We start from the raw sequence: 22936 nt of genomic DNA on the forward strand, positions 1-22936 counted from the left end.
TTATTCTTGACCATCCCTTCTACGACGCGACATACCCAAGTCCACTCCCTTATCTTGACTGGCGCTCCACTCCCTCAGAAATGATTCCCTTCTCTCTGGGTCTCCTTCGCCTGAGATTTAAGAATGACCTTTCACTTGGCTATCTGTGGCCAATGCACAGCATGCAGGATACCGGATTGGGCAGTGAGCTGCACACTCGACTGTCCAGCCCATTCCCCCAACACCGCCTCATTGCTTCCTGCTTAGGATTTCCGTAATGGCGTAGACATTTCAGACTGACGACTCTGGTCTCTTTGCTGTCGTGAAACATCTCGCGTGTCACATGAAGGCTCACGTGTCACATGAGAAGGCTCGCGTGTCACAAGAGAAGGCTCGCGTGTCACATGAGAAGGCTCACGTGTCACATGAGAAGGCTCACGTGTCACATGAGAAGGTTCGTGTGTCACAAGAGAAGGCTCGCGTGTCACATGAGAAGGCTCGCGTGTCACATGAGAAGGCTCGTGTGCCCCCTCCTTGCTGCCATGAGTGAGTACGATGGAGAGTTCAGTGCAGTGGGGATGGCGAAGGCGTGGAAACCTCATGCTGTCTGTGGTGCTACAGTGCTTACTGTGGTGAAATCTGTGGTGGTCTGAGTTGCTATCTGTGGTGCTATCTGTGGTGCTATCTGTGATGCTGTCTGTGATGCTGTCTGTGATGGTGTGGTGCCAACTGTGCTGCTGTCTGTGGTGCTATTCGGGTTGCTCTCTGTGGTGCTGTCTGTGGTGTTATCTGGGCTACTATCCAGCACGCTGTGCTCATGACGACAAAGGCTTAGGTCTACAGTCGTGGGGCAAAGGGAACGCAGCAGCATGGGGAGGCCCTGGCTGCTATAGAGGAATTGTGGAAGTGAGACCAAGGCTCTAGGTGCTGAGAGCCCCGTGTGAGCTGCCTGTGCCAGGGCTACGTGGAACAAGACTCGCGTAACGCCCGGGAGGCGGATACGCACCTTCCCAATGCTCTGAAGAAAAAGTAGTCCTCCTGGAGGTCTTTGGGAATCATTCTGATGCACGTTTTCTCAGTCAGCTCGTCAATGGCCTGCTGAATGGCTTTTCTGTCACTGGCATCTGAAAGGTGAATGTTTTGCACACAGTGACGGCAAGCGTGAGTTGCATTACCTTTTCAAGAAATCGAGACGCACAAACCACAAGGCACTATTCACCACTATGCTGAGTCATCGTCATAATTTATCGTGGTGAAATCCATTTCATATATTTGATCCTCTAAGCTAGGGGGGGGGAACGTCCGGCCCACGGGCCGTATAAGGCCCGCAAAATCATTTGATCTGTTCCAGCCATCACATTAGGGGTGAGTTAATTCAATATTTGACCAAATATAACGGGCTAATTTTAAGTTGATAATTTTGTATGGCCCACGAATTGTGTTATAAATTTCCAAATGGCCCTTGGCAAAGAAAAAGGTTCCCCACCCCTGCTCTAAGCATTCGAATCTCCAAAAATGAGAAAGGAAACAGAAGACTGAAACCAGTCAAGACGCATTGAGTAAGAGGAGCATAAAAAGAGACAGATGCGAGACTGAAGATTGAACACAGATGCTTGTAAAATAATTACCGAAATAATGAGAAAATAAATCAGAGAACCCAACACAAACATGAGTGAACAAATCATCCAAGCAATGGGAGCACAAAAGCAGACAAAAGGAGGTTGTGGGAAATTCACAAATGGGAGATGATGCAACCATAACTCATGATAGAGACTGAATCTTAAACATAAGTGTACGAATATTTTCAGTAAAAATGTATTTCGATCAGGAATCAGACCATCTCAGATAAAGAGAAAGAAGTGTCAGATGTTACACTGGAAGACGTTAACTCTGCCCTTCACAATATGGCAAAGGAGAATGCTGCTGGACCAGATGGTCTAACTGTGGACATCATCAAATAAGCGGGACTTCACTGCTTTAACAAAAAATAGCGGACGTGTTCACAAAAGATTTGCACAGGAATAAAATAACACCATTATAGAATGATGAATCCGTAAAAACGAATTGAAAATGACAGACCCACATGCCTCTTATTGCACATCTATAAATGTTTCACAAAGATCATTGGGAACGGTTTCTCTACCACATCTGGAAAAGACCAATCAATTTAAATTACCACTGTGCCTCGCCTGAGTAGACTATCAAAAAGCATTCAACTCCGTAGTAATTGATGCAGTGATCCAAGCTCTCACAAACTGAAGCCGAGATGAAAATATTTAAACCGGTTCCAATAATAGCCACACTAAGGTTACATGAAGAAAATGGCAACATACACAGTACATGGGGAGATAGGAAGCTGACACATTGACCACAGTTATTCACAGTGGCATTGCAATATATTTTCTGAAAATGTAAATGGAGAAGAAAATACATAAATATTAATGAATAAAACATCTTAGAATTGCTGATGACACATTCATTAAGAGGTCCAATAGGAATTACATACAGGAATGCTACAATGTTGGGTTCAGGATAAATATGAGAAAAACAAAGGTCATGTGCAAATAATTTGCTAAACAATCCACAATATTTGTGCACGAACTGATCTCATCGCTCCATCTCTGCAGTGGCGGGGTCCTCTACTTTGACTGCCATTACTTCACCAGCCCGGTCCATCAGCCATCATCCCACTTACTTTTTCACAGTAAAATGATGTCTATAAGCTGCATTTTTCCATGATCTGTGTTCCTATTTTCATCTCTCGTTGCAATTCCCCACATGAATGCTTCTCTGTGCACTTTTCAGCTTTTGTTCCATTTTCTGTCAGGCAGATCATTATACACTGCACTCCATCCTCATATTAATCTCATCTTCATTTAAATACTTAAATCCTAATTTACTTTCATAAGTGCTCGTCTGCCGTGTTTTAAAATTGTGTTCCTGAACCAATTTTAATTTTTTTATGAAATTTGCTGTACGTGACTTCAAGTCTTAACATAAAATAATCCCTATGGGAACCTCATTTGCCAGTAAAAAAATATAATTGGTTTTTTACCCTTCTATCTGGAAACAAAACTGACACCTTTTTACAAGGAGTCATGTTTGCATAGACCGCAATACCTGCAGTCATAATACAAACAAAAGACATAACTCTGATAATGTGCACTGTCCTTGAAGTTGATTGGTCCACACCCGAGACAGCTTTCCTTAGAGCCTAGTCTCACATGGGTTGGACCAGATGACGCCAAAAGGCGCACCATGTGAGACTAGGCTCTAAGGAAAGCTGTCTCGGGTGTGGACCAATCAACTTCAAGGACAGTGCACATTATCAGAGTTATGTCTTTTGTTTGTATTATGACTGCAGGTATTGCGGTCTATACAAACATGACTCCTTGTCTTCTTGGTTCTTTCGGTAAAGTCACGTAGAAGGGAAGTAATAAAATAATAAAAATAAAACATAATAAAACAATTCTCACGACGTTTCGGCCACAACGCAAGCAGCCGTCCTCTTCACCTGAGGACGGCTGCTTGCGTTGTGGCCGAAACGTCGTGAGAATTGTTTTATTATGTTTTATTTTTATTATTTTATTACTTCCCTTCTACGTGACTTTACCGAAAGAACCAAGAAGATGAATCCCTGCAGTCACGAAAGCTTTAAATCGAAATGACTCCTTGTAAAAAGGTGTCAGTTTTGTTTCCAGATAGAAGGGTAAAAAACCAATTATCATAAAATAATCCCTTTAATTCCGCTTCACTGGTTATGACAACACTATCAGCATATCTAACATGTATAATGCTTTCTCCATCTATGTTTACGAGTTTAATTTGCTAACACATGTTCAGATAATATATATTCGGATGTTGTGGTGAAAAGCCTTGATAAGGGTGTATCTTCTTCCTGGACTCCTCCTCTCGTCTGTATGTTGTTGCCCTCTGCAGCAGTTTCCATGTAGATTGTGTAAGAAATCTCAGTATGCGTAAGTGAAGATGAATCCCCTGGCCCCAGGTAGCGTCCCAAAACAGAAAACTCGGAGCTCCAGGATGTGTCTCCCCAGCCTGACGGTGCACACTGCGCTCACTGAAGGCGATGGAGACGTTGTAGGGGATGTACACCTTGCCACTCTGCTCGGGCCACAGTTTAATTTCTCCTTTAGGATCTCCTGCAATGTCTCCAGTCTTGTCAAACTCCTTTCCTTCTATAAAAACAAAGAAAATACATTCTGTAATGCAAATAAAAACATCATAAAATGTAATTTGTAACTAATGGCTACGTTACAAAATGCATTGGAATATAGCTACTGTACCCACATCCAAATGATAACATCTTCGTGAATGATAATTGGTTTTTTACCTATTTATCTGGCAACAAAACTGACACCTTTTTTTACGAGGAGTCATGTTTGCATAGACCACAATACCTGCAGTCATAATGCAAACAAAAAACATAAACTCTGATAATGTATGCACTGTCCTTGAAGTTGATTGGTCCACACCCGAGACAGCTTTCCTTAGAGCCTAGTCTCACATGGGTTGGACCAGATGACGCCAAAAGGCGCACAACTCAAAGACAATGCACCATCAGAGTATGAGAGCTCGGGGTAAGCATTTACACCATTGGTACCTCATTTGCCAGTAAAAAATATGATAATTGTTTTTTTACCCTTTTATCTGGCAACAAAACTGACACCTTTTCTACGAGGAGTCATGTTTGCATAGACCACAATACCTGCAGTCATAATGCAAACAAAAAACATAACTGTGATAATGTATGCACTGTCCTTGAAGTAGATTGGTCCACACCCGAGAAAAAAACAATTATCATATTTTTTACTGGCAAATGAGGTACCAATGGTGTAAATGCTTACCCCGAGCTCTCATACTCTGATGGTGCATTGTCTTTGAGTTGTGCGCCTTTTAGCGTCATCTGGTCCAACCCATGTGAGACTAGGCTCTAAGGAAAGCTGTCTCGGGTGTGGACCAATCAACTTCAAGGACAGTGCATACATTATCAGAGTTATGTTTTTTGTTTGCATTATGACTGCAGGTATTGTGGTCTATGCAAACATGACTCCTCGTAAAAAAAGGTGTCAGTTTTGTTGCCAGACAAAAGTGTAAAAAAACAATTATAATATTTTTTACTGGCAAATGAGGTACCAATGGTGTAAATCTTCGTGAATGTGACAATCTTTTCGGGTGGTGGAAGGCTAATAACAGTTTTGGCATGTAATTGCAATGTGTCCTCATCCAAAAACAAACATGGATTATTATATCATACTTGCTTATACTCTGCTAACTGAATAATGAGGGAATCAATCGGTAATCAGAAATAAAAGGGCAGGGCTACTTGCTCCTTGCTCGCGCGGCTGCACAAAACGAGGTGAATGATACATCATCTGACCCACATGTAGCCCTGCCATTTTTGTTTCTATGTAATGAGGAGTCCTGCAGCTCAGAGGACAGAGCCAACTTGCAGAGCTGCTGTCAGAAATGTGCAATATAGCTTGATCGTAATAAGTGAAATAATTTTGTGAATGTACTACCCAAATCAGCCTGCAAGGTGTAAAGTGTACACGTTAGTCCTACACTGACAATGCAGTGATATTTAGTTTAATGGGAATAGACTGCAGCCTTTGTTCATATTTTTCATGAAAGAAATTAACAAATATTTTTATAATTGAGAAATAGTACTCGAATTAAAATAAAGACATAACAAAACTGTATTGCTATATCAAATAATAATGTTAAATAGCAGAGTAGTTGGCAGCTCCATTATTAAAAACATAAAAATTGTCAATCAAATCTGCATTTAAACATATAACGTGTTGTGCACACACTGCACACATGCAGAACGTTCAAGCACTCTGGGTAGATGCATGCAGGTTTTTTTTTGTTGGGGTCTTGTGGCAATTCTGCAGTCAAATTAACAAATACATTATATTTAGAAAAAATCTTACCTCCGGCAAGTCCACGTTCTGCTAGAAGCAAAACAATCTTATACCTCAAATTTAGCACCTGTGATCTTGACTCATCCCATGTTGGACACTCAAACATCCTCTGCAAAAGTGCTATAAAGGCAGAAGACACAAGTGAGACAATAACATTCCACAAGAAGTAACGTTATTTAAATACATAGAAATTGATTGTTGTTGTTTTGGAGTAACGTCACAGCTCTCAATTGATGATAAAATTGTGTGAATGAGGCTTGTTTTTGTGGAGGTGATAGGGTTAAAGAAAAATACACTTGTATGCTCATGTATACATCTGTGTGACCAACATCAAAGTAAGATGAAGGGTGACAGACCAGACTCGTAACAAATTGGCAGCCAAGGCAGAGTTCGTGCCTGGGAAGGTTACCACCACAGAGATGGGCCAAAGAAATCAGCTCAAGTGCAGGATTTAGATGGATTGTGACATTTTAGGACCATGGAGGCTGGTGACATCAGGAGGCATTGATCCAGGTAGGCAGTGGCTGATGGTGATGATGAAAGCTTAATCAGGCTTCAACATAAAATGTAGATTTTAAGGATTTATTCAACGTCTTTACCTCTCCACACAGAACATTTCTACATTTTCTGTTCAAGAGGCACTAATGATTATGTTGTAACATCGGTTTCTAGTGATGTGTGTATTTTGTTGCCATCTTGTTGGGGTCACATGATGTGGTGTGATGACATCTTACACCTGCGTCTAAGAGATAGTTCGTGTGCAAGTTGTTACTTTTTGCTTAGTTCTGAGGCGGAAAAGGCCAATGATTAATGTAGTAATTTTTAATTGTGAAAAAAATGTATCTTGACGCAGGATACCATCTTTGGATTACAGTAAAAGTCAAGCTTATGAACATATTTTATGTCTTGAGCTCCCTTTCATGATTTAATTACAAATTGTAATACAACTAATCATGTGATCGTCTTTGATCATTTAAACCTAATAGGATGATTCACTATTATATGATTACCAATTGGAAATTAATGTATGATGAAATTGCATTTGTTATTGTTGCATAGCACAATAGTGTGGACGCCTTTGTTCAACCACATTCATCTGCTCACGTTCCAAACAACCATGTTTTAAAGAATCATATGGGTCCTACCAGATGTATCAATCCTTGCTATTGTAATGACCGAAAAATTACCCCAAGCTATATGCAGCCTAAATGGCTATTTCAAAAGAAACAATGGTCTCCGGTTGGAGTAAAGAGGCCTCCACGGTGATTGTTTAGGAGGCAGACTTTAAAGAGATTGGAGAATAAGGGGGTTGAACGGGAGAACAAAAAGGACCCGTTAAAGGGAAAGGACAGGGATTGACTAGAGGTAAAAACAAGGACAAGAAGTCTTCTTCTTGGTTCTTTCGGTAAAGTCACGTAGAAGGGAAATAATAAAAATAAACATTAAAATACAATTCTCACGACGTTTCGGCCACAACGCAAGCAGCCGTCCTCAGGTGAAGAACAGGTCGGTCAGACGCTGTCTTTCCGACAGACCTGTTCTTCACCTGAGGACGGCTGCTTGCGTTGTGGCCGAAACGTCGTGAGAATTGTATTTTAATGTTTATTTGTATTATTTTATTATTTCCCTTCTACGTGACTTTACCGAAAGAACCAAGAAGATGAATCCCTGCAGTCACGAAAGCTTTAAATCGAAAAGGACAAGAAGGTTCGAGAAAAAACGGCTGAGGGATTTATAAGGAGAGCACGAGGAGTGTCGAGGTTCGGAGGAAGATACAAGCTGGAAGACAGTCACGAAGCTTATGGTACCTTATTGTGTAATCATAGTAGGGTTCTTCATTGTGTACTAATAAAAGTGGGTCTTCTTATATTCTTGTCATTGGAGTTATTACACGAGCAATAAGCCAGTGAGAGTAAAACTGGATTCATTACTCAACCAAAAAAGTGCAACTCTTCTTAAATCGACTCAATTTTAATGACCCCACCATTTACTCAGGAAAGGCGTTAAGGAGATTCATGTATAGTGAAGGACCAACACGAAAACACCCTGATAAATGCTCTAAGCATAAACAGGAATTCAAATCCTTTTACAATCCTGTGATCGACGGACAACTCCACGCCTCCGAATGGAGAGGAATTCCTGCATAAAATAAACCTTCAGCTTTCACACAAATTGAACTCTATACCATACTACATTGTGTACATTTCATTTTTGTTCTATTTTTATGAGTCAGTGTCTATGTTTTCTCTTGACGTTTTGGCAGGTGATATGCAGCTACGACAAACTCTCCTGATTGCAGTGCTTCTCGATATTTTTTATTCCAGAGAACACTTTCCCACGAGGCGGTGCAACTCCGTGGTGACTAACAACGCCCGCAAGGCCCATCCCGTGGTGTAAATCCCAACAGCGCCCACACGCCAAACAGTGATCCTGACAATAAAATAAAGCACTAGCGTGGGGATTGTCCTGCACAGCAATGCTTCTCAACCAATGTACCGCAGCAGTCAGGTAAGCCGGGGAATTGTGGGAATTATATTAAAGAGGCCCCCCCTCCCCCCCCAACAATGCGCTGTCATCCGTGTGCTGATTGGCTGCAGCCAGCGCTGGGGTGGGGAGGAGGCACGGGGAGCCCGGTCCACGGGAGGGGGCACGTGGGGGAGGAGCCTTAGTTTCTCATGAGTTGTGGTACTTTGTGGTAATCATTAGAATAGATTTATTTTATTCTGCGTGCTACAACGATGGAGCAAGCTTAAAAGTGTGCTGTGGAATGGAAAAAGTTGAACGGCACTGCCATATAGTAATCATAAACAAATAGCATCATGGTTAATGGTCGTAATCGTGAATAAATGGCGTAAAATATGTTCGCAAACAAATTAATATATCTGTAGAAGGGAACAGGTGGAAACACTCTAACGTAGGTATGGAGGGGTTATTGAGGGCGGACTGGGACAAGATGCTGTAATGATGAAACAAGCGTAAATGAGAGTAGGTTGGAGTGTTTTTGCAAAACTGAACGTAATATTGAAAATCAACGTATCAATGCGCTTAAAAAGGAATACTTTTAAACAGTGCATATTCCTGTTATTAAATATAGATAAAAAAATGAAAATTCATGAATAATAACTCAAAAAAATCACAAAGCATGGAAAAGTGCATGCTTGAGATTACAGTACATGGAGAGACATGACAATGAGAAGTGTTGTTTCACGATGGCTTAGAATATCAATGAGGTGGCAGCAAAGGAGGGAACACGCCTAGAGGATGTCCATTATGGCAATGGAGTGATGATATTAGCTTACGTGCAGGAGCTAAATGTATTATCACATTGCAGAGCCTGTAGGAAATGGTAATGGCTTGGAGTTGTATGTATGTTGAACTTCTTTTGCACCGTACGTAGCCAACCGTGCTTATTGGAGGTCTTGAAGAAAAATAAACTAAACACAAAAAACAGTTCTAAAGAAATTCGTTTTCAATCTAGATTTAAAAGTGCATCGCTCCAGTGGCTTCCTAATATCGGAAGGAAGAGCGTTCCGGACGGCCACAGAAGCGCATCTGAAAGCACGAAATGCAGTGACTGTCTATTTTCGATGGTTAGCCAAAAGCCGCTGTGAGGATGACCGGAAATAACTTGATGGTTTATGCTCCAAATGAGATCAACAAGGTATTGTGCTTCATTTGTGTCGAGCACGTTGTGTATAATGAGTGCGGCCTTATAATGTATCTTGCAGTACCCGTCATGACACATGCCAAAGAATGTTGCGCACACTGCAGCTTGGTAATGTTTTTCCAGGCGTCCCGTAGAGTAGTGAGTTGCAATAATTGAGCCTTATCGATACTATGCTACACGCCAGCATGTTGGTTATCCATAATAGAGGTGTTTAGGGTTAGATCACGAAGGTGCCACATTTGGGTCTCGAGTGAGGTGTTTATTCTGGACGTCTGCATTGTTCCACTCTGTTCTCCAGCGTTTTCTCTGAGACGGTAGCCTTCTCATATTCACCTGTTACGTACTTTTGTGTTATCTAAAACAACTAATACCGTCATCTAGGTGAACTGCACGTCGTTAATTTGAATCTAAATATCAGTAGGAGGGATGCAGAGGAGGGAGATAAAGGAGAGAGGTGAGGGAGGGAGATAGATGATGGAGGAAGAGATTGAGATGAAAGGCAATGATAAAGTAATGGGACGTGAAACAGAGAGGAAAGAGAGAGTAAATCATAAAAAGAAGAGCAAAGGAAAGTGACAAGCAGTGGGAGGAAGATTAGGCAGAGGCAAGTGAGATTGAGAAGGGAAATGGAGAGATGATAAAAAGGGGTATGAGGCCAAATGGGGATAGAAACAAGGAGATAGGGGAGGGAAGTAGGTGAGATACAGTGGATGGAGGAGAGTTTGTTTTTTGGTAAGTTAATTGAAGGTGGAGGGGTGCTCAGTCCCTCCGACCCATCCAGAGTCGCCGTTGGCCACTGTGGTGGCTGCGAGCGCCATTAGGGGAACAAGGACAGATTTCGTATTCATATGAATTATCAGAACACTTGTTAACTTTTGTTTATCCTCGATCTGCCTGTTCCCATCCTTTCCCCAGGTGTACACCATCATGACATATAAATGTCCTGAAAAAAAAACAAATATTTGGTCATACTGCATTGGCGGCGGTGCATTACCACAAATAACAACTCAACACATTTGTCAATAGCACTGCCTTCAAAGTCTATAACAGGTGACATGTCCAGTAATGATCCATTTTTATAGCACATTAAACATGGTATGGAAGGTCATGACCTGAAACATCACTCATTATATTTCCTCTTAAGGCAGTCTTATTGATGATGGTGTAAGGACAGTACCGGGCCTAGTGGCCGTAAATGATTGCAGCGATGAGGACAGGCAGGGACAAGTGAGTTAACTGGGTGAGGAGTCAACACGGGGGTAGAGATTAAACCCCCAGGGTGTTATAGTGAGGCAAAGGAGAGAGTTCAGGAAAAGGAGGTGGCAGAGCCGAGGGGAAATAAAAGGCAGCGCGGAGCAGGGTTCGGGGCTGCTGTGGGGATTCAGGGTCCGGACCGCCGTCGCTGTCATCACGGTGGATCGCCCTCATCGTCTTGGAAGGTATATATCTTCGCCGTGGCTACTACAGCTACGGCTCCTATATAGTCAGTCAGCTATATAGTGAACGTCGTGTAGCAGCTACATAGAGTCACCCAGTTGTATATAGTCAACCTGCGTCCACCTGATAACATGTCATCGAGTTGGGTGGACTGTAATATAAAATAAATCAATATAACTTAAGCAAGACAGCGTCTCTGAGTGCTACATTACAATTGATTGAGTTTTTGTCCCGTATATAGATTATTTTAAGATACAACTTGAATCACTTTCCAGGAAAACAGAATAAAACAATCAACATACCTGATCCGCCCTCCTCCATAAATACTTTGAACAGCATCTGCTTCTCTTTCTCAGGGCGGTCTTGAGACAGCATGTCCAGCAGGCTCTGCAGGCGGGGCAATGAGACGTCATACCTGCCAAGCACACACAGGCGGCACGTCACACAACAGCCCTTTACAGCTGAGCTCCACAGACAGCATTACAATCAAGTTCTCTACATGTGGCACTAATGAGCCATTTCAAGTGAATAAAACTCACCGTGTAATCTGATGGGGCTAATGGGTAACAAATCAACAACGAGCAGACATGAAGTAATGGAAAGTACAATTTGGTTATGTCCATCAGCCTATGATTCTTCAGGATTTAAGTAGGCGGGATATTAATAACTGTATTTCATATAGCATCGAGATATTAAGAGCATCTCAATACACTGTACAAGCACATACATCTATACTTGTGTAGTGACTGACTCATAGACACTAAGAGTAGGAGGCACTCTGTTTATTAACAGCCTTAACAGTTCACACTTTAGCAACGACGGTTCCAGTCAGGACAGCTGGTAGGCTGCCTGACTGGCGACGCCGAGATGGTGAACATGGAGACTACGGTGAAGACTCCACCAGCACGCCGGGGATCCCACTCCAAACGACAGCCCAGAGGTCCCCTCCAGGGGTCCCTCTTATACTGTCAGCGTGGCCTGGCTCTGCCCCGGCCACGCCCCCCTTCTGGAACCTACTGGCAGGTTCTCGATCAGCCCCTTCCGTAACTTTTCCCCTAGATCCCTCTCTGGTCTATCACGTGACCTGATGTCAGTCAGGGCTGCTGTAGCTGCAGATCCCCTTCCCTGCCAGCAGCCAGCGCTATGCTGCTTAGTGACCGATTCTATGTCACTACACTTGTGAAAAGGAGTTCCAGCTGGATGAGTCTTGAACTTTGTCCTGAATACATTTTCCGCACAGTGCATCATACATCAGGGAATTACTCTGTTATGTGCCTCAATCGCCCTGCTACACCTCATTTTATTTCCTTCCCCATATTTCCTAGAGCTTTCCATGACTCTCCACCAATCCCATTCATTTATCCTAACGGATTCCCAACCGACCGCTCATTTCCATTTCGTTTTCCCTGACGACCAATCTCATTTGAATGTTCTCCACCAACAAATCCGATTTTGTGTGCCCTGCGTAGGCTCCCCGTGATAGCTCACGATTGAGAGTCGAGCGAGCCGAGTGTGTATGAACTTATCCCTTAATAAGGTTTACCCCTCAGCATCTCTTACACATGTAATAAACAATAAAACTCAAGCAAAAAAAACCACAGGTTGGGCAGTTTGACCAGCAGTGACACACAGAGCACACCCATCTCAAAACACTATCCCGACGCAGTGAGTGAACGTACTCTTATGTGTAATCAGAGACTGATGCAACACCATCTCTCATGAATGCAGCCAGGGAAAACCATGGGAAAGGCGAGAATTGTATAGGGGTGGTTAGGCACAGATGTCGAATAATGATGGGATTCGGAGAGTATAAAGTCTACAGTGGAGGAGATAAGGAAGGTCCAAAGTCCGGACTTGGAGAGGAGGGACCCAGGCAGTATGTGACGCAGCCAAGTTCCTGCAGCCTCTTGAAGAGCTTTTCTCCAGACACCTCGTGATTGGGAGTGGGTTGGTGCAAACAGCCCAAGAGAGAGCAGCTCCTCACCGGCAGATCTCCATCAGTTCCTTGATGAGGTTCCTGAGGGGGTCCGTTTTCTCCTTCCACTCCAGCCCTGTCAGGGCGAGACGCGGACTCCAGTCACGCGTTTACACAACGAGGGTTCGTCCACTTTACGATGCGTTACTTTGGTCTGCACGTCACCCTGGTCCCAGCTTAACAGCAGCTATAGGGGGAAGTTACTCTGCATTTTACCTCAAACACAAAATACACTGCAATGTGATGCTGGAGCAGCATCGAGTGCTTTGCTGAGAGCGAGGAGGCGCGGGCATTCATCACAACGGGGGTCTCCCTGGAGGGGAGTGCAGCCACCAAGGCAGCCGGCACCGCGTGGCGTGAGCGTCACGGCAGCCATTACCTCTCTCCTTGGTTTCCTTGTCCAATTCTTCTTTTGTCTTGACAGAGGAAACACAAACACAGCGGTCACATTATTCTGTCAACAGCAGAACTTGTAACCAGCAGTGTACACCAGTTAACGAGAATACATATGTAACGTTATTACTACAGTTATAATGGTAATTTACTGGACACAAACATAGAGCAGTGATTAAAATGACTCAACTGTAGCTACATTACATATTGGACACTTTCTAAACACCACGACTATAGCCGGTCAACTTTAACAACCTGGCATGCGAATGGAGTACTGGGTAAGGTATTGCTCCACTTAATATCCTCTCCTCCAGTGAAAATATCCTCAATGGTTTATAGTGTAATGTGGAATTTTTTATATTTACTATCATTAAAATTGAATATATTACAAAATAATACGCCAACAAACATTTATAACTACAATATAATATTACTAAATATGATATCCAGTAGATTGTTTTAATTACCTGAAATTGAATGTCACTATCTTACAAGTTTAGAAAAAAACACTAAAGCATATAACACATTGACTAAACATATAGCGAGTGTGTTTTACGAAAACGTGTGCCTGTGTGTAAGTTCTAAAATGTAGCTGTTCTATTTTTGTGAATGTTTTTTTTGTTATTTATGAATGTTTCTATTTATTTAAGCCGAGACTGGTGAAAGCTCCGTTGTCTGCATTAAATTCCACCGAGTCAAATGCCTTTCCATGGTCTACAAATGCCTTTTCAATGTTTTCCGCACCTCTGATTTGCATAGTTGGCTATGTACAGTGTGACAGAAGTTCAACATACGAACATACAGGTATGAAGGTAGAGGGAATTCTTGAGCATTTTACAGAATATGACCTATGGCATGTATTACAGGAACATTATAATATATTTTTCTAAAATTGTATTTGAGAAGCAAAAGCCAAAATGTTGTTATTATTATATATACGACATTTTTGGCAGTATCAAACATGATGAAAAATAATAATAGGTTTTACCCTTTTTGGTAATAAAACAGGCGCTGAGATGTTCAAACACCAAATAGATACCTTTTGCAAGGCATCAAGTTTGCATTATCCACACGTACTTGTGGCAAACAAACATGCATTGTCTTTGAAACTGATTGGCCTACACCAGAGACAGCCTTCTGTATGGCCTTGCCTTTCATCATTGCTTTGGACATAACCAGTTTGTATGGGGTGTTGAAGCTATTGGAGGAAAATGGAGAACCCAGAGGAACGAATAAAAACTCCACATTGAAAGTTAGGAATCAAACCCAGGCCCTTCTTGCTGCGAGGTATAATTGTGACTTCTGCACCACACTGTAGAAAATATTTTCAATCCCAAATTTGCTGATGACGTTGTGATGATGACAACCAATGGAAGTGAAGTACAGGGAATGACAGAAGAACCTGATGAGGAAGGCTGTGAGTGGTCAAGAAAAATATGAGCAAACCAAATGTCATGTGCAACAAGTTCCCTAAACCACTGGAAACAGCTGTTGGAAGAAAACAGACCAAAGTAGGAACACCTAGCACAGTTATTGAAGGTGAATTGGGATCAACATGATCTAACAAAGTGGCAGACAAGAGCAGGTTGCAGAGCTTCTAAAAGCATGAATTGGACCATGAAAAGGACCATGCAACACCAATCTGCCTAAAGAAGAATGGTGTTAATCAGTGGATATTATCTGCTATGACTTGTGAACCAGAAAAGTGGACATTGACAGACAAAATGTAACAACATGGAAGGGTGTATGCTTGCAACTCCATTCCGATACAGAAAGGGGAACAGGAATTACAAAACACACGTGGACTGTTAGGAAGAGTGGGTGGGCTGATGTGATGGCCGGTGAGACGAATGGTGGAGTGGCAGCTGGTGGAGCGAGCGCGCCCAAGAGGACGTCAAACAGAGAGATGGAGCGGTAGAGTCAGCTGGTGTGCAGCTGTGAGGTGGATTGTAGCATCTTGACCGAGAGAGACTGCGGCAGCTTGGCAAGGCCTTCACGCAGCAGTGGATAGATGATGGTTGCTGATGGTGACCAAGTATCAAACCACACTTTGTCTCCAGTTGGCATGAGACTGATAAGCGCTTATCAGCAGATGTTTTCAAATTGTTAAAAGCTTTGCATTACAAAATGTTTACTGTTCACGCTGTTGTCTTTACTGCACTGTAAAAGTACGGAGCTGCATAGGGAGCCACAGAGTTGAATGTGGGAGCAACAGCTGTGCTTGGAAGCAGAGCGTGGGAACCTCTGCTGCACCGCGTGGTTGGACGCTGTCCCGATGATGCCATCAGCAAATAGGAGACGTTCAGAGTCTCTCTGTATTTATTTATTCCTCTGTTTTTATCCAATTCAGGTTTTGGACAAAAACAGCTTCAATGTTGCTGTAAAGAACTGTGTTGAATGCCTCTCCCCTTGTATGACTACCCTTCTCGTGTGTGTTTGAGTAACACCTCTCTAAGCTGGACTCAAGTCAGCCACGATTCAGGTCGAGCTACAGAGGCTCTCTGAACATAAATAAATAATAATAAAAACCAAAAGTTCTGACTGCAGCCCTGTCCATACACTTGTGATCCTGCACGCAAGATGATGCAGCATTCTGCAGTGAATTACAACTTTAAATCACTCATCGAGTAGGAGTTAAATTTCGATTTAAAACTTTCGTGACTGCAGGGATTCATCTTCTTGGTTCTTTCGGTAAAGTCACGTAGAAGGGAAGTAATAAAATAATAAAAATAAAACATAATAAAATAATTCTCACGACGTTTCGGCCACAACGCAAGCAGCCGTCCTCAGGTGAAGAACAGGTCTGTCAGAAAGACAGCATCTGAGTGAAAACCACCAGGCTTGGCAGCGTATATTTAAGCTGGGTTGGAAGGGGAAGAGCGCCCCGACAAAGGAATTCGCATATCAAGAGGAATCTAGCATACCCATGGGAAATGCAGGTATGCTACCAGTACCACTTATGCCCGTGCATTATGCAGGAATAGCAGCATCAAAGGGGAGGGGATATGGGAAATGCAGGTATGTGATTAGTACTACTTATGCCCGTGCATTATGCAGGATTAGCAGCATCAAAGGGAGGGGATATGGGAAATGCAGGTATGTGATTAGTACTACTTTTGCCCGTACATTATGCAGGATAAGCAGCATCAAAGGGAGGGGATAGGGGTAGCATTAATAAAGGGAAGGAGTGTTAATAGTATGTAGCTGCAGTAACTAAAACCACCACGTAAACAACTAAAGTATAAACTACATAGTATCATCAGTATACTAAATATACTCTACAATAAGCTGAGTTACTAACAGTAAGTAATACATTACAATTCTACGTCGTAAAAAATATAATATGCTTCCATCTAAACTTTATTCTCTTACATCACACGAGTCTACACCGTACTATATATTGCCATAGACAAACCCAACATTAAATTATATACTGTATTGCTATAAACCACCCTAAACCTTATACATTGTAATATTACACTATATATTCTACCCACCCTAATGTATATCACACTGCTGTATATTCACTATACAATTACGATACTATATACTACTTTGTACATTGTATTAAGCATATGAATTTTTCAATTTAAAGCTTTCGTGACTGCAGGGATTCATCTTCTTGGTTCTTTCGGTAAAGTCACGTAGAAGGGAAGTAATAAAATAATAAAAATAAAACATAATAAAATAATTCTCACGACGTTTCGGCCACAACACAAGTAGCCGTCCTCAGGTGAAGACAGGTCTGTTGAGGCGACAGCGTCTAAAAGAAAACACCACCACGCTTGGAGCGTCTATTTAAGCTGGGTTGGAAGGGGGGGGGGGGGGGGAAATGCGCATTGACAAACTAATCTGCATATCAAGAGGAATTTAGCATATTTATGGAAAATGCAGGAATGCGATTAGTGCTATTTGTGAAATGCTAATCCTGCATAATGCCAATGTATTATGTAGGATTAGCAGCATCAAAGGGAGGGGGATAGGGGTAGCATTAATAAAGGGAAGGAATGTTAATAGTATGTAGCTGCAGTAACTAAACAACAACGTAAAACGCTAAAGTATAAACTACATAGTATTAAATTGTATACTGTATTACTATACACTACCCTATGTCTTAGAATAATACATAGTGTACATAGTGTAATATTACACTATGTATTATTCTACCCACCCAACTGTATACCACACTGCTGTATATTCACTATACAATTTCGATACTATATATTACCTCATACATTGTATTAAACATTACACTTTAATACTATTTATTATTTTCCGCTCCATCAAGGCCGCGAAGAAGACGACGCTGAAGGGGGTGTTTGAAGAAATGGCGGAGGCTTATGAGCCCCCGGACGATGCACATCGCAGGTTCGTGCAGCGGCAACGGGCACCTGAAGAATCGCCGGTGGCATTCCGGGGCGCTGTGATGGAGCTAGCTATGGCCGCATATCCGGAGACGGAGCCCGACTTGCTGGAGCCCCTGATATTGGGTAAAATGTTGGAGTTATCCAGGGATTTGGGCATCCCCATGCCGATGTGCGGCCACGATAAGTTGACGTCTCGGATGGCGGCTAAGTGCCTGGATGCCCAATTCAACCTTCGCCGGTGGAAACAGGTGGCGGCTTAGACGGGGAGCCCCACCGTCGAAGGCGGTGCAACAGGGTGGGACCCGTCGAAGGTCGTCTATGTTCTGGACGAGAGGGGTCCTGAGGAGCTGACGGCAGCATCGAACCAGTGGCCTGCTCGAGGGGGAGCGGGGTTGCGCTCGGGGCCGCCGGCGCGGGAGCGCCAAGACAGAGGGGGTGCTGCACGGCGAGCCGACTTGGCGTGTTTCCGCTGCGGCCGTAAAGGCCACTTCGCCAGAGAATGTTGGGCCCGCATTCGGCAGCCGCCCCAGCAGGAGGCCTTGGTCACAGACGCGACGCGGCAGGACCACCCACGACAGGCAAGTCGGTACGCATCAGACACCCGGCAAGGCCTGTCATCTCATGCATAACCATCACTACGCGGGCCGGGTGCCATTACGAACGGGGGGGCGTTCAGTGATCCGCGTCGCTCTCTGACGCAGTGGCGGAAATTGGCACGACGGGTGGTTGCGGCCGCAACTGGGTCATCGACCGTGCCGGGTTCCATCCAAGGGCTTGACGTACGCATTTTGGTGGACTCGGGTGCGTCCGCGACTATTATCTCCGACGTGATATTCCATCTCTTGTCCATTCCGTTGGGGCGGGTGCGGCCGGTTTACGACTCTTGCATAGCGGCAAACGGGGGTAGTATGGGCATTGTGGGTCAGGTGGACGCCAGTATATCGGTTGGGGGTGTTTCGGCTTCAGGGACGGTGTTGATTTCCAGGTCACTCGCGGTGCCCTGTTTGTTGGGGACCGATTTCCTGGCCAAGATGCCCATTCAAATAAGGGTGGATCACAATTGTATCGAATTGCCGGGGGGTCGGCAAATTTCATTCTTGCCGTCACCCTGGGGCCAGTCAGCTCCTGACCGTCAGGTACAGGCGCTGTCCGAGGTATCGGTGGATATTCCGCCTGGCTCGCAGATGCTTATTCCGCTGCGGTATCGGAAACCGGTGCCTGGAATCGAGGGTGCGGCGGGTGTTTTGTTATCACCGTCCTCTGCTATAACGGGTGGCTTGACGCTGGTCGGGGCACAGACGATTGTCCGGCCGGGTCAACCTCCGTTTTTACAAGTGTTGAATGGGAGCGCGGATAATTTTGTTGTACCGGCCGGAACGGTTTTGGCTCGCGCTACGACTGCTTTCACGAGCCATGACGATCAGGACCGCCGGGGCCTTGTAGGGGGGGTTTCGGCCTCCACGTCACAAGACGATCGATGGATTGCCGAGTTGTGCCGGGAAAATGCGTCTTTGACTGGGGACCAGCGGTCCGCGCTTCGCGCGCTGTTGGGGAGGTATTCCGACGTCTTTAGTGCGGACGATTTCGATTTGGGTCGCACCTCCTTGCTTTCCCACCACATTGATACGGGAGATGCCGCTCCGATTCGAATGAACCCGCATCGGTTGAGTCCGCCGGAGCGGGATCACATTCGCAGCGCAGTGGAGGAGATGCTGGCCGCTGACATCATTTCCCCGTCCAACAGTCCGTGGGGCGCGCCGGTGGTCCTTGTGAAAAAAAGGATGGGAAGTTGCGCTTTTGTGTTGATTTTCGCAAATTAAATAAGGTGTCGGTTGCGGACGCGCACCCACTGCCGCGTATGGATGATTCCCTCGATGCCTTGTCTGGGGCGAATTTTTTTTCTACTCTTGATCTCTCATCGGGATTCTGGCAACTTCCCCTGGACGAGTCCTCGAGGGAAAAGACGGCTTTCCAGACGCCGCAGGGATTGTTTCAGTTTAATTGTCTTCCCATGGGCTTGAACGCCGCCCCCGCGACATTCCAGCGGCTGATGGAGCTCGTGTTAACGGGTCTGCAGTGGGAGACGTGCTTGATATACTTAGACGATGTTATCGAGGTTGGACGCGGTGTTTGCTAGAATGCGTTCCGCCAATTTGAAATTTAAGCCCAAAAAGTGTCACCTGTTGCAACGATCCGTGCGCTATTTGGGCCACATTGTCAGTTCGGAAGGGGTCGCCACGGACCCAGAAAAGACGGCGTGCGTCCGTAACTGGCCGACTCCGGCCTCAGTGGGGGACGTGCGTCGGTTCGTTGGGTTCGCTTCATATTACCGCAGGTTCGTTCCAAACTTTGCCACGATCGCTAGGCCGTTGCACCTCCTTACAGCTAAAGGCCGGAGATTCAGATGGGGACCGACGGAAGAGGCGGCGTTTCAAGGCCTGCGCGATCGTTTGGCGTCGGCACCGACGTTAGACTATCCAGATTTCACTCGACCTTTTATTCTGGATACTGACGCTAGTGACACCGGGATTGGGGCTGTTCTGTCCCAGTCTAGGGACGGCGTCGAACGTGTGGTAGCTTACGGTAGCCGCGTGTTGTCTCCGGTGGAGACCCGTTACTGCGTTACTCGCCGCAAACTTTTGGCTATTGTAAATTTTCTTCGCTAATATCGGCCGTATCTGTACGGCCGTACGTTTATTGTGCGCACGGACCATGCGGCTTTGCAATATGCCCTGAGAGTTGACCAACCGTCTGGCCAATTGGCACGATGGTTGGAAACCCTGCAGGAATTTTCGTTCGAAATTCAGTATTGTAAGGGGTCGCGTCACGCGAACGCGGACGCACACTCTCCAGATTGCCGCAGGGGTCCCCTTGCGCTTGCGCTTCGGGCACGAATAGGTGTACGCGGGTTCCGCAACCCCCTCGGCCTGTTGTGTCCGCTGTCGAGGTGCCCGAGGCTTCCATATGCCCGGGACCGGCTGATGGGGTTTTGAACCTGCCGCGTTCGGTATGGGTTCGCGAGCAATTGCTCGATGAGTCGCTGGGGGCCTTGCTGGGTCGGGCTGCGAAGGGGACGGGGGGACCGCTGTCCGGTGGGACGCCGGGAGCCGCTCTCCGGGATGGGTTGCTGATGTGGAGGGAAGGGTTGCACGATCGCTGGCGTCTGGTGGTGCCGTCGTCGTTACCGTACGAGTTGGTTCGGACTCTGCACTCCGAGACGTTGTTACATCTCGGGGTGCAGAAAACCTTGTTGACGTTGCAGCGGGACTACTTCTGGCACGGCATGATGACTGATGTCGTCGGGCACATTCGGGCGTGACCCGACTGTGCCCGGCAGAAGCCGCCTAAACACCCATATGTTCCACCAGTGCAGTCCATACAGGTGTCTCGGATTAACGAGTTGGTGGCGTTGGATATTTTGGGGCCCTTCCCGCCGTCTGCTGGGGGAATACATTTTTGTTGGTCGGGGTGGAATATCTTTCCCGCTGGGCGATGGCCTGGCCCTTACCCGACCAGTCAGCGGCGTCTATCACGGACGCGTTCCTGTTCGGATATGTAATGGACAAAGGGGCGCCGGAAAGGTTGCTCACGGACCAAGGGCGAAATTTTTCTTCAAAATTATTGGCTGAGGTGTGTGCTGCACTGGGGACCAAGAAGGTTCGGACGTCTCCCTACCACCTGCAAACGGATGGGATGGTGGAACGGCTTAATCGGACCCTGTCGGCCATGCTCTGTCACACGGTTAGCGAAAAGCAGGCTGATTGGGATTTGCATATCCCTGGGGTGCTCTCCGCATACCGGATGACGCCTCATGCGTCGACGGGGTACTCACCTTTTTTTTAATGTACGGCCGCGAGAATGTGCCGCCGGTGGACGTGCAGCTGGGTACGGGGGCGAAGGGTCCTGTTAAGCCTCTCCCGGAGTACATTCGGGACGCTGTTCGTCGCGTGGCAGAGGCACGGGAGGGGGCCCGATTGGCTACGGCCAAGACCCAGGCCCGGAACGAACGTTGCGCTCGGCGCTCAGATGGTGAATCCCCCTGGCGAGTGGGGGACATGGCCTGGCTGCACTGCCCGCAGGTGCAGGTGGGGACCTCCCCTAAGTTGCACAAACCATGGCAGGGGCCGGTTGTGCTTATTGAGGTTCCTAGTCCGCAGTCCGCACGTGTTTGTTTCGGATCGCGGCGCTGGTACGTCCATACGTCTCGATTGAAACCCTACGTGGCCCCGCAGACGGATGCGTCATCCCCTAATGTTTCCTTGCTGGTGTCTGTTGCATCCGACGCGCCACTGACTTTGCCTGTTCAACCTGCAAGCGCGCCTGTCGTGCCTTCTACAGACGGACCGGCCGTGACCCAGACGGATACAGTGATTCCTGCTCCGGGTGGGGCCGACCACGGCGACGGGGACACTTGACCCCGCTGCCCCTCCAACCCCGCCGCGGACGCATTTGCAGAAGACCCCGGCGACGGGTCTCTCTGGGGAACGGGACTCTGGAATTGACAGGCCTCCAACAGCGGCGGGCGGTTCCGATCCCGCCGCTCCTAAAACCCTGTCGTGGTCGCGGTCTGTGCGGGGGCCGCCCCCCGTTCGGGACGGGCCGGCGACCCGCACGCGTTCCAAGTCCCTTTTCTTTCGTTAATTATTGTTGTTATAATCTCCGTTTGTCTTGTGATGCCTGATTGTTGTGTTGTTGCTCGCATTATTTTGTTCTGTTGCAGCCGGGGACGGCTGGGTTTTTCATCAGGGGGGGGGGGGTCATGTAATGCGAGCAAGGACAGGGTGGGCGCTGCCTCCGCACCACTCACGTGGGCCGGAGTATAGGGGAGGCGGAGCCTGGTCGTCGGGGTGAGTGGGGGCGGAGTCAGGGTCACGTGAGGAGGAGGAGGAGTCAGGGTCACGTGAGGAGGAGGATATAGGGTGAGAGCCGGAAGGGGATCGGGAGTCGAAAGAGAGTGAAAAGAGGAGAAGCCACGCGGGGTGCTGGCGGAGGAGTGGGACCATTTGCCACGTGGTTGGAGTCACGGCACCGTCAGCCAGCGGTGTACGTGGAGCAGCGGAGTGGCTGCAGAGTGTGCGGGAGCACACGGAGCAGCGGAGTGGCTGAGAGTGTGCGGGGCACACGGAGCAGCGGAGTGGCTGCAGAGTGTGCGGAGTCACACGCAGCAGCGGGG

At 46.1% G+C, this 22936-nt stretch overlaps 1 protein-coding gene across 1 annotated transcript in view; it reads right to left on the reverse strand.

The window, feature by feature from the left end:
- The window catches only part of LOC133356486 (uncharacterized), an 82124-nt gene that overhangs the window by 38997 nt on the left and 20191 nt on the right, over nucleotides 1-22936 (reverse strand). Inside the window, exons 7-12 of the mRNA XM_061574017.1 lie at nucleotides 13383-13419; nucleotides 13013-13079; nucleotides 11331-11443; nucleotides 5934-6044; nucleotides 4059-4175; nucleotides 986-1103 (exon numbers count right to left, since the gene is read on the reverse strand). Of these exons, the coding sequence (XP_061430001.1) occupies nucleotides 986-1103; nucleotides 4059-4175; nucleotides 5934-6044; nucleotides 11331-11443; nucleotides 13013-13079; nucleotides 13383-13419 (563 nt within the window). The remainder of the gene's footprint in view (nucleotides 1-985; nucleotides 1104-4058; nucleotides 4176-5933; nucleotides 6045-11330; nucleotides 11444-13012; nucleotides 13080-13382; nucleotides 13420-22936) is intronic.

This window comes from Lethenteron reissneri, chromosome 54, assembly GCF_015708825.2.
Source record: "Lethenteron reissneri isolate LAM-NWPU_2019-01 chromosome 54, ASM1570882v1, whole genome shotgun sequence".
Taxonomy (NCBI): domain Eukaryota; kingdom Metazoa; phylum Chordata; class Hyperoartia; order Petromyzontiformes; family Petromyzontidae; genus Lethenteron; species Lethenteron reissneri.